General features: G+C 40.3%; 1 protein-coding gene across 2 annotated transcripts in view; it reads left to right on the forward strand.

Annotated features, from left to right (window-relative positions):
• The window catches only part of LOC126210060 (alpha-actinin, sarcomeric), a 488112-nt gene extending 481290 nt beyond the window's left edge, over nt 1–6822 (forward strand). For both annotated transcript variants that reach the window (XM_049939180.1, XM_049939179.1), the window contains exons 16-17: nt 2374–2532; nt 4302–6822. In XM_049939180.1, the coding sequence (XP_049795137.1) occupies nt 2374–2532; nt 4302–4460 (318 nt within the window). In that variant the 3' untranslated portion in view covers nt 4461–6822. The remainder of the gene's footprint in view (nt 1–2373; nt 2533–4301) is intronic.
• Nucleotides 6823–13227: the final 6405 nt, after the last annotated feature.

The following is a 13227-nucleotide window of genomic DNA, read 5'->3' on the forward strand; positions in this document are numbered from 1 at the left end:
CAACTTCCAAGAATTTTGTGTGTCAGCCGTAAATCAACTTGTTCAGAGACGGCTTCTTGCTGAATTGGTGGCAGAGGGCACATCGCACTCGACCCCTGTTCACTAGTCTGGGTATTCTGACATTGGCCTCTGTAAATATTCTTTACTGTCATTTCTTGTTAACAATACCAATCTGAAGTAGCAAAGTGGTATGGCGATAGTGAGCCGATTAGGCAGGTGTGGCGAAGCCTATTGTCTGATTGGTGGTTGGTATAGTACCTTTCCTGTAAATCACTATCTGTTAATTACTTCATTATTCTTATCCAGGTATAATTAAGGGCTAGAAAGTGCTCGCTCTCTCTCTCTCTCTCTCATTTGCAATTCTTAAATGGGCTGTTTGAGAATTACTGGTCATCATTAAACTTGGTGATGGTTTTTCTGATTTTTATTTTGAAAATCAGTGCCATAGGTTCATCATGCCAGAAATCTGGTTTAGCTTGTGTTTCCACTTCTCTCTCATTCTGTGACATTACGTCATAAGTAAAAACTAAGGCATTAGCTGTTATGATGTACAGAAGTGGTGATGGGGACTCCAGTTCTTATTTCAGTCTTATCTGCTGTTATGGACTGGTAACATTATTGGATCTCCTTATAATTATCATGTCACTGTAATGATTTTCTGATGCAGTGTCTTATGACTATAACATTCTCGATGTGCAGGAGGACCTGAGAATTTAATTTTTTTCCCAGGACTTCCCATAAAGCGTTATTGTGGCACGTTACTGTGACGTATTCTCTTTACATGATATTTCAACAACTTTCCTGATTGTCATCTCAGACAGCAAATGCAGGTATCTAATTGACAAGTAAGACTTAAGCCACATTCTTCTTCCTCTAGTGAAGGTTCAACAGCTTTTCTTATTCTGATTTCGAAGATTAGAAAATTGATGAATCAGACTGTGGAATCACTTATGCCTATCTACTTAACTTATTTCTTCGTATCGCCCCAAGTAGTTGCATGATGCCTCCTTGTTTCTCATTGCCAGATGAAAATTTTCTTTGTACACTCTGTCAAGTATAAACATTCTCTGCCATTACGAACAAGAGCTTTGGTTATGTTTACACTGAAGTCATCTTATCTGGGATCCAGTTGGTTTTTCAGTTTATATGTTGGTGTTCCCATTTCCTACCATGGCAGTCTATATCTGCAACACCAGAATTGTGTAGTCGACCCATCCAAAGAGTGTAATTTCCTTTACAGTTAAACAAAATATCAAAGTGTCTTTGAAACTTCCACATTCCAACTGGCTTGTCAAAGTTGTGGAAGATTGGCAGTGTCATGAAGTAAATCATGATGTGAAATGTGATGACAGACAGGGCTGTCGCAGTGGTTAGACACTGGACTCGCATTTGGGAGGACGACGGTTCAATCCCGCGTCCGGCCATCCTGATTTAGGTTTTCCGTGATTTCCCTAAATCGCTCCAGGCAAATGCCGGGATGGTTCCTCTGAAAGGGCACGGCCAACTTCCTTCCCCGTCCTTCCCTAATCCGATGAGACCGATGACCTCGCTGTCTGGTCTCCTTCCCCAAAACCAACCAACCAACCAACCGACAGGGCTGTGATAGACATAGCTTGCCCAATGAGGATACAGTAACTGCTAAAATTTAGCACATTCTGAGGGAACAGTGGCAAATGAAAAAGTGTTGATCGAAATATCCTGATGAAATAGCAGCTACTACATGAACATAGAACTACCATCATAGATTACTAATTTTGCTATGTAAATGAGACCATAAGCAGGCTCTTTATATCCACATGTGAGAGGTAAAGAAGTGTAAATACAGTGTCTGCAGTTAAGAGGAAACTGCAGAAAGTGAACTCAAGCCATTTTCCCTGGCAACTATGGGTATAATGTATGCGATCACTCGTTTCATTTTTTCTTTTCAACTGAGACATTGCATTTGTCATTTGGAGTATGATGTGAATATTTCTGTTTTTCGTTGTGCACCTCAGTAATAGAAACTAGAAGTTCTCCAACTTTGAGAGACAAACCAGAAATGTTTGCTGATACTGAAACTAACTTTATTTCGCTCTTGCCAGCAATAATTGAAATTTGTGGTAATTTTCACTTGAAGGCCTCTTCTGTCAGAAGGGATAATATAGTTTTATTGTCTATATTTTCTTTTAATCTAAAGAAAACTTGTGCAGTTAAGTTGCATACTTTGTTCGTAGGTTGCTATTAATAGGTGAAGTGTGTACTTCTGTTTTTTTCAGTATTGTTTTGTATGTTGATTGCATAAGACTAAGTAAAGTGGCTCAACTTTCTCTTTCTTCCTCTCTCCACTTGTGTTGAATGTATATAACTATGTAAAAATGTGTTCTTGAATTCTAGGGTGACATAGACTTCCAGCGTATCCTGGCTGTGGTGGATCCAAACAACAGTGGATACGTTCACTTTGATGCTTTCTTGGACTTCATGACACGCGAAACCACAGACACCGATACTGCAGAGCAGGTCATTGACTCATTCCGCATCCTTGCGGGTGACAAGGTCAGTTTCTCTCTTCCAGTTTCATGTGCAATATTATTGTTATCATCAGAGATGTAGTTCAGCAGTTAAGTGCACATTTCATTACATATTGTTTTATGCAGAATAAGATACAAATCTTTCTCAAAGAAAGAAGGTTACTGAAAAAATTGGCCACACGGTATGAGGAAACAGACTGTGATACACTGGCACTTCGCCAGAAGATGGAAATGAGTAGTCTTTCCTTAAAAACACACACACACACACACACACACACAGTCTTTCCTTAAAAACGCGCGCACACACACACACACACACACACACACACACACATACACATACACACTTTTCCTTATGTATAAACTTTTATTTTTTTGTTGCACAACCAAAGTGGGTTATTCAGGTGCTTCTTTGTATCACAGTCAAGACAAATAAATTTATAATCAAATTTCACTAAATACATGCAAAATATTAGCAGATTGGATTAAAGCAGTCCCATTTAATTGAAAATGATTAAAAGAATGGTATTTTTCTCTAAATATCTCATTTTAAACAGTGGTTTGGAAATCCAGTTTCTTAACAAAGGTGTGTGCTTCATAACACCACTTAGCTTTAAGTACATCAGTAATGTGCTAACGCTATTATATTATTATTACATTTCAGTTCCTTTCTCATCTATTTCCAAAGAATACATTAGTGAAGCTGGCAGAAATTTCCTTTTCTTCAACAATATCAGTTTGCCACATTGGCTGGTAATATTATGCTGAAACAACACTTTTATTTTATATTTTTCATTACTATGTAGTTTCGGCTGTGCAGCCATTCCCGGGTGTCTGCAGAACAGATATATTACACTGTAGGAATACTGCAGCCAGCTTTAAGTTTTCTTGAAATGATTTTATTATACCATTACTAGTTTTTGGGCCTGAGCCCATTGTCAGATGGTAGCGTTGACTTCTTACAGCTGTTCAGATCATGGACCAGCATGGATTGTAGAAGAAATCAAACTTCTGTCTTATAATGTGTAAAGGAGAGCTTTTCAGAAAGACACAAATGTGAAACTTGCAAAAAGTCAATGAACTCTCTTAAAATGGGCTCAGACCCAAAAATGGTAATTGTACAATAAAATCATTTCAACAAAACTGGTGGCTGGTTGCAGTATCTCCTTCAGTGTAATCTACTAAAACAACAGCAGTGTTCTCCAACCAAAATTAATAAAATAATATGTATATATGATATATCATGTTAAAATACAAACATGAATCAACCACTGGTTGTTTAGTTGACTGAATATATGGAGCACTTACAGAGTATAAACCATTAAACACACATACTCAGATTATTCTTTATCATAGAACTACATAATTCGATTACAGTCAGCGGTAAGTCTGTGTCACATATCTTTGAAACAGAGCATGGTTGACCAACCACAAGTAAACAAACATTGCTTGATTTATGCTTTGTATTTTAATTTTGTTATGTCGGATACGTATTGCAGACAACTGAGAGTGGCTATAGAGCTGAAACTACATAATACTGAACAATATGAAGTGTGGTTTAATCCTGACATTAATACACAAAGTGGCAAATTGATATCATTCCAGAATTTATCACGGTTGTGGACCTCATTGCAAATGAGATACTGGAATTTTCGTTAATGAAATATGTGATTTTACTGAACTGAATTTTAAAAATATACAGTGTTGAAATAATGAGTTTGATTGATGTTATATAGTTTATTAATGAGTTAGAACATTGGAGAATGCTTTTGACACGTGTCCGTCCCATTTCAGCCCTACATCCTGCCCGACGAGCTGCGGCGGGAGCTGCCCCCGGACCAGGCGGAGTACTGCATCCACCGCATGCCTCCCTACAAGGGCCCCAATGCCGTTCCTGGCGCACTCGACTACATGTCGTTTTCGACCGCACTGTACGGCGAGTCGGACCTCTAGGAGCCGTGCCCCCTCTACAGTTTCTCCCCACCCCTCGGATGTACGGGCCGACGAGGCCGAACCGGCTGACACCGACACCGACACCGACGAGCGGTCTTGTGGATGGACGCTGTCTCGCTGCTGCTTAGATTTTCTCGGGTGCTGTGTAGCCCTGTGCCTGCCGTGTGCCTGATGTCGGCACGTGCCGCGCTCTGGAGGGGAACGTCACTTTGCGTCCCGAGTTCCGTACTTGAAGTTACACTCATTTCTCGCCCCCCATCTTTGTGTACTACTACACACGCAGGATGGCAGAATTGCTTTTGGTGCTGATACGTAAAAGGGTGCTATATGGGAGCCTCGCTAGTTTGCCATTTGCAGTTGCTCTGTGTGCCACTGCAAACTGTGATTTTTGCAGTTTATTTTCTCCTCAGATAAGAGGTGTAACAACAGCTGGCTTGTAAAACTTGAAATTATGCGCCTAAGAGTTGACACCTGCACATCCCGTATTTCTTCTCCGTGCTGAGGGATATCTAGCCTATGCAATTCTAGTGCAGGTACTGTTGCGTTTACATTTGATATAATACCGACTTTTGTAAGATCTAATTCTGCTCCTGTTCATTTGTAAATAGATGCTTTGCCCACAGAAAGAAAGCACAATATTTGGAAGAATGAGTGACGTACTGTGAAAGCGGAAAGGTGGTGCTTGGGCGGGGATTTTCCTTATGCCGCATTGTCGGAATTTCACCTGTCGATAGCAAAGTGCTTAGAAATCTCCATCCTTGTGAACTGCTTTAGCTGACACCTGTGAAGACCTCAGCAGCAAACTGTGGGGCAGTGTGAGAGTGAAATTTTGACAGCGAACACTGGGTGGCCCGTGCAGCCGATTTATATAATTTTTTTTCTTTTTTTTTTTTTTTTTTTGTAATGTGTAATGCTAAAAGTAAATGAGCTCAGCTTTCAGAAGAGAAAGGGAAGAAGCGTGTGTGGCCGCAGCACTAACAAAAAAAGACGACATGTTTCTATCTGGCTACATTTTTGTGAAATTTACTTTGTCTTCCCTCAGTGAGATGCAATCTTTTGTGAAATATCTATAATATATAGTTTCAAAGTAGAGCTTATTTTTGAAATTGTGTGGCAAAAGAAACAGATATATATTTAGGTAACTTTATTGTGGTTGTACTATTCTGCAGTTTACAATAAGACTTTATTGTTTTTGAATTTCTTCTCTAGAATTGGCAGTGCAAGTGAACACACGAAATTACATTCTTGAGATTTGTGTAATAATACATCAATATGACAGATACTTTGTCTGTCGAGTTTGTATTTGGGCTGTAGCATACAGATGATTATTTTGGAGTTTGGGTTCTCCAGTTTTTTCTTTCAATAAGCACTATTTATTTGTTAATGTTTAATTTGTTATAAGTTCCTTCTTATAAAACTATCATTTTTTTCCTTGTTTTCACTGCTACTGAATGATGAAGCTCATTTGAATTCAGTACAGAAAATATTCTGAGCAGTGCCCAGTCAGTGGGCAGAATGCCTCTGTGTGTATATAGTGTGTATTCCTAAAAATTTTATGCACAAAAATCTCTGAAATACTGTCTCCTATTAATAGAGTGGAGAATTTTAAACTATTTTAAGCCATGCAATTGTGAAGGGCGCTTGCTGCCTTTTGTAAATAACGATATTTCAGAATCTGGTCACAAAAAGCGTCTCTTGTAATTGCTTCGATAATGCCTATCTGTATTCACTGTTGTCGTTTGAGGTGCATACTTTTTGTCATCCGAACAATGACTGAAATCAAGTGTTGTACTATTGTGGTACTGCTCAGAGGTTTGTTAGTACAATGCAAGCCAGAGATTCTATTAAACATATCAGACTGATGTAATTCTGAAACTGGGACGGCCCTTCACACAATTAAGTTTTGTATTCATTTACTGTCGGGGCCCTTTTGACAAATATTCTGTGGCAAAGTTTATGTTAATGCCTCTAAACTAAGTGAAAAAGATCATTTTATTTATAAGATTCCTCTAAAAATATACGAAAGATTTATTTTATATTTATTTCTTCTTTCATTTGAACAGTAATGTTTTTCAGAAGGGTCCGGGCTCAAACAAACTTTACCATCACCAAAACTGCGTGCTAAAACAGCCTTCCACGGCATGATATTTTATATATTTATATTTATTTATTTTTTTTTCCTTCCGTAAGGAACAACGAACGGCCATTGAGAGCAAGTTTGCGACTGCAATGGCAACGAATCGAAAGGATAACCATGGTTATTGTATAAATTTTGAACTCATTGACAACTGTCATATATGTACCATTCACAACAAAAATATGTACATATACAAATGGAAATAAAGCAAGAAATGATTTTCAACAGTTAGCCTCATTAAAGCCTCATTAAGTTTACACACACCTGGTTGTTACTGTATGCTTGGAGTTTAAAGGACAGTTTAGTTTGGAGCTATGCTGTGTTCATATATAGCAGTACCTTCATTTTGTGAGGCAATGTGTACTGTTCCTTTCCCATCATTTTGATTATTATGACTGAACAGGGAACATGTGACAACTGTTGTATGCTTGGAGCTATAGAGGAAGTTTTCTAGTGTACTCTGTGTATCACCAGATGCCAAAGCTCCGCAACTAGTTAGGTCACCTTCATCTAATCATCAAGAGGACCAGTTATTTTTAATAAGTTTGCACTGCCATCATTGACATTTTCTTCACCCCTGCACCTAACGTGTGTCACACTACTTTGTAAAATGTGTCAACTCAGCTTCATCAGGTGTATGACATGAAAGGATACTTGATAAACTGTGCTTGGCTCCCACTCGTTCATTTTTAAATGAATGTCAAACTGTCCCTCTTCCTCCAACTCTGGTGTCATATACTAAAACTGCATACAGGAAGCAGCACCTGTACATTTACTGGCAATCATTCATGTGGATTGTTCATAAGAATACTGTTATGAAGATCTTCATTTAAAGTCAGTAAAGGGCTTGGGAGATATTCCCATTCTACATTTTTGTGGAAATGTGGTAAAAGCCTCTGAATAAATTTAAGTCCAGTGGTGGATAGGACACTGTAAAAGAACAGAGGAAACTTTGCTATTGAGGAAATAAGTGCCAGTGTATAGCACAAATACTGAAGACTTGACCACAACCTACACTGGGATTGCATCTGAGTGTGACACACGGAGGGGAGCAGCAGCATTGTGTGTAGTGACATTCTTCTTGGTGCTATAAAATTAGTCATGTTCAACTTAAAAACATTTAATTCGTGCATCACTCATCTATGATTATTTTGTTTCTGTTACTATTTTATTCTGAGTGTGTGTCTAGTAACAGTAACTGCTGAACTACTTGTAAACAGATTATACTGTATTTATATAAAAGCTATATTTTAAAATAAAAGCTCTTTAAATTAACATGTCTCTTACATTTCAGAAGCTGGAGACAGGACATTTTATGTTTTGGTTTGGTATTATGTATACCAGTGTTTAAAAGTAAAGGATAAACACCAGTGAGAGCATACGAGGGGGTACCCAAAAATAACCGGAATTTCTTTCTAGAAAGCATATACTTTATTGTTTTCAAATACAACCTTAAACTCCTTCGAAGTACTCTCCATTAGCATTAATACACTTGTCCAAACGTTCATTCCAGTATTCGAAGCACCTTTTAAATTCATCCTCTTTGATACCTGCTAGCACTTTCACGACGTTGTGTTTTACGTCTTCCACATCCATAAAACACTTCCCTCTCAAGTCTCGTTTCATACTCGGGAATAGGAAGAAGTCCGAGGGTGCTAAATCCATCGAATAGGGCGTGTGGATCAAGGTAGTTGTCTTCGTTGAGGCCAAAAACTGGCGAACGCTGAGAGCCGTGTGTGCGGGAGCATTGTCGTGATGCAGGAACCACACGCCAGAATCCCACAAATCCGGACGTTTTCACGACAAACTTCTGCAAAGCCATTTCATAACATCCAAATATAATTGTTGGTTTACTGTCTGGTTTTCAGGGACAAATTCAGAGTGTACGATCCCTTTGATGTCAAAAAAACAGATCAACATCGTTTTCACATTCGATTTCACTTGTCGAGCTTTTTTTGGTTGAGGTGAGCCAGGTGACTTCCATTGTGATGACTGTTGTATACTTTCTGGATCGTACCCATAGCACCATGACCTGTAATGATTTTGTTGAAAAAACGTGGATCATCTTTGAATGCATCCTTCATTTCGAGACAGGCTTGAACGCAAAGATCCCTTTGATCTTCGGCTTTGAGCTTCGGCACGAAATTTGCTGCCACTCTTTGCATCCCCAAATCGATGGTCAAGATGCGCCGAATTGAGCTCCAGGACACCCCGGCCAAGTTCTCGAGTTGGTCGATTGTCCTGCGTCGACCTTCACTCATGAGATCACGGATTTTGTCGATGTTGTCTTCGCTTCGAACAGTTGAAGGTCGACCGAAATGGAGCTGATCTTCAACCACCATTTCTCCCTTTTTAAACCGATAAAACGATTCGTACACTTGCGTTTTACTAAGAGCGTGGTCTTCGTAGGCTGTTTGAATCATCGCAACAGTTTCTGCTGCGTTCTTGCCGAGCAAGAAACAAAACTTCACTGCCACACATTGTTAGTAAGAACTAGCCATTTCTTCGTGTCACGTCTGCACTGTATGCACACTCGAAGAACTGCCAAAGAAACCACACTTCTCACTGTTGGGTGACGCCGCGTGGCAGAATGACTCAGCAGAGCTCCTACTACAATCCTCTGGCGGCGCAACCTGCTACTACAAGTACATGATGTGCAGCATTAAGATTCTGGTTACTTTTGGGTCCTCCCTCGTATGTCCAGATGAAAGGGAGACAGACTAGAATGATGTGTTAACTTCTGTGTGCAGCTGTCGGCAGTCCTGACATTTCTTCTGAAGGTATATACTAGATAGCTAAATGCACTGCCTGACAAAAAAAAAGTGAAGACCCAAAAGGGGAGGGAGAAACAAAATCAAACTTAATGGGTTTAGAGGGAATGTGATGTTTCTTGAGTGATCACGATGTTGATTCATATTTACAAAGAACTTGACATTTTATCAGTATTATCTTGCACTCAGTCTGGCATGGATTCATGCACTGATTTGGTTGGAATGGTATCATGAAGCCATTGTATCCTTTCCAGAGGAATGTTGGCCCACAACTGTTGTAAACGGTGCCTGATATCCTCAATACTGGCACTGGGGCAGAGTTGATGTTCGTGGTGGTTCCACACACATTCTGTGGGGAGCATGCCTGGGGATCTTCTGGCTACTGATGTATCTCAACATCACGGCACTAGGACACTGTCACATGAGGACATTGGATGACCCCAGGAGTAACGTGTCATCTTGTTAATGGCACCCTGTGCATAGGACAATAATTCCCTATGCCAGCTGCTGCTAATCTCTGACAAATGGTGCGGAATGACAGAATGTTGCTGGGAGTACATTACTTGTGCTTGTAACGCAGGCACCGGTGTAAAAGGTTTACACTGTGCTCAGTGGACAGTATGGTGATCGTCCCTTGTGATGGTCTACTGGAACACTGATGACAAGTATACTCACCTTCACACTCTCATCCAGTCAAACAGCAGGGCAGTGAAACATCCATATGCCCTGTAAATCATAGATAGTGCACGATTCGACCAAGTGGCGAAATGAAGACCTACAGTGAGCCCCTTTCAACTCTGTAAGATGGTGGTAATTGTGTCGCACAAGTACACAACATGTGTGTCCTTCAGTGACCATTAAAAATCTGACAATGTTCATGCCTCTTCTATACCCTAACAGACCTGGTGAAAACACTAATACTCTGGTGGTCATTGTAGCTGTCATAGAGAATCGTTTACATACATGTTGATAGTGTGTCTGTGTATGAAGCTACATTGACATCCGACCATTTCATCTGGGTGCCTCACTTTTTTGGCTAGAAGTGTAATTTAAAGCTATAAATGTAAAAACTAGTCAAACAGTTGAGTAACCAAGTTATTGAAAGCTAGCTTTTGGATGAATCCTTTTCAGAGCTGTAGAGCGTGTGTGTGCCCCCCCCCCCCCCCCTCTCTCTCTCTCTCTCTCTCTCTCTCTCTCTCTCTCGGCCGGCCGAAGTGGCCGTGCGGTTAAAGGCGCTGCAGTCTGGAACCGCAAGACCGCTACGGTCGCAGGTTCGAATCCTGCCTCGGGCATGGATGTTTGTGATGTCCTTAGGTTAGTTAGGTTTAACTAGTTCTAAGTTCTAGGGGACTAATGACCTCAGCAGTTGAGTCCCATAGTGCTCAGAGCCATTTGAACCATTTGAATCTCTCTCTCTCTCTCTCTCTCTCTCTCTCTCTCTCTCTCTCTCTCTCTCTCTCACACACACACACACACACACACACACACACAACGCACAAACAAAGGTATAGTTTAGGGATGACAATGTAAATAAACATTTGTAGCAGAGTATTTTGCTGTATTTTACATCAAGAAATGTCTAGTGTTGCAAGCTAAAGTGAAATTACATAAAAAACAGTAGGGCCAAATTTAAATTTAAGAATACCTGGGCAATATGCAAGCAGACAACAGTTCAAGATGTAAGCAGAAACAAAAAATGCTGTAAATAAAAATCGCTATTTGGTATCTTCGGAACAAGTTGCTATGGGTCTAGAAGCAAACCAAATAGTAAATCTGTTTCATTACACACTATTGATGTTTTAAATGAATAAAACAGAACTTATTTTTAAAATAAATGTGCATCTTTTAGTAGATGCTAAGACAGACTTGAAACACCTTTAGTTATTGTGAAGCGACAATAGATACAACAGCCACAGAAATGAAGATTACCTCCTGCCTTTTGTATCCCGCCTGGAAGGCGGCGCGTGGGTCTGCTCCTGTAAACTGAAGGGTAGGCCGAATGTAGGAAGTGAGTAGGAGCAGGAAAAGGTGAAATGCTTCAGTACTGCGTGTAAATTGAAAGCACCTTTAATATAGGAGGAATGTGAATACATAAATTGTAACTTAGCTTTGGCTGAGACGAGCACGTAGGTGCGAAGCTGCACATCAATCAAATCTAACACCAGCTAGAAGTTACAAAGGCAAAATCTGTAGTGGCTCGCCCACTATGAAATAGAAAAAATGTTGATTGCTCATCTACTTGGAATCAAATGGGCTGAATCTGGAGTGGCACTCGTAGAGCTGCACAGTGCCAGCTAGAGGGCGCTGTCGTCAGTGTCGGTGTCGTAGTGCCAACCTAAGAACTTGTACCTATGCCGTGGCATCGTAACTATCGATACCACACTTCCCTAAAGACAGAATTTAATGACCTCTGTGAAATCATCCTATAGCCATTGGGGTGTTTCCATATCTCATAGATTATGTATGGGGGTTGGCATCCTTACTTTACCCTTAACACACAGTGAGACAAGGGCTACAAACGTAGTAAACTTTCATAAGCTTTTGGGAACAGCTGTTTCTAGGGAGAAAAAGAATGCCATGTGATACTGTTGTTATCAACACTAAAAACAGTTATCAGACAGTGCCAGAGTGTTACATGGAGAAGAGCCTCATTTAGGACTAGGGGCAAGAAATGTGAGACGCTTCAGCTAGAAGCCTAGGGATGGGCAAAATGTTAAAGAGAAGAAAGTGCTGCAGCTTGGTAATATCATCGGATGAGGCTCTCAGTTACAGGAAACCTTGAGAGCATCGTACCAGTCCAGTAGCATTTTTGAATCTAATGCACGGCTAAGTCAAGTGATAGGGCTTAGTGTCTTTATGTAAGAATTTTTTGAAAGAGAACTACGAGGGTTGTTTGGAAAGTTCTTGGAATCACCATGAGAGATTGATTGGTCTGTTGCCTGTAAACAAGTGCCACATTGGTGCTCTTGGAAGAGAGCTGTGGCGGTGACGTGGCTCTGTTTTTGTACCTGTGTAATGATTTGCGAAGATGGAAAAAAAGTTGAGATTCGAGCAGTGATTAAGTACTTTGTAAAGAAAGGTATGAAAGCAAAGGACATTCGTGGCAATTTACAGAATACACTGGGGGACTCTGCTCCTTCACATTCAAATATTGCCATGTGGGCAAATGAATTTAAATTTGGTCAGGAGAGCGTAGATGATAATCTGCGCAGTGGCTGCCCAAGGTGTGTCACTACTCCAAAAAACATTGCGAAAGTGCACAAAATGGTCATGGAGGATCACCGATTGAAAGTGCGTGAAATTGCTCACGCTTGCCAGATGTCATCTGAAAGCGTATATCACATTTTAACTGAAGAATTAGAAATGGAAAAATTGTCTGCATGTTCGGTGCCATGATTCTTTGATGCTGGATCAAAAACGCATGAGAATGGACATATCGGAACAATGTTTGGCCCGTTTTAGGAGGAATGAACAAGATTTTTTTCCACTGGTTTGTGCACTACTATACCCCAGAGACAAAACAACAGTTAGAGCAGTGGAAACATGGTAATTCTCTGCCACCAAAGAAAGCAAAGACAATTCCTTCGGTGGGAAAGATCGTGGCATCAGTGTTCTGGGCTGTGAAGAGGATGGTTTGTAGATTATCTCCCCACTGGGCAAACAATTACTGAAGAATACTATGCTAACTCCTGGACAAATTGCAACAAAAGATCGCGAAAAAAAACCAGGTTTAGCAAGAAAGAAAGTCATCTTCCATCAAGACAATGTGCGCCTGCTCACGTGTCGCCGCCATGGCAAAATTACACGAACTAAGGTATGAATTGTTGCCACACCCACCTTATTCACCTGAGATGGCTCC

The sequence above is a fragment of the Schistocerca nitens genome, chromosome 10 (genome assembly GCF_023898315.1).
Source record: "Schistocerca nitens isolate TAMUIC-IGC-003100 chromosome 10, iqSchNite1.1, whole genome shotgun sequence".
NCBI classification, from domain to species: Eukaryota; Metazoa; Arthropoda; class Insecta; order Orthoptera; family Acrididae; genus Schistocerca; species Schistocerca nitens.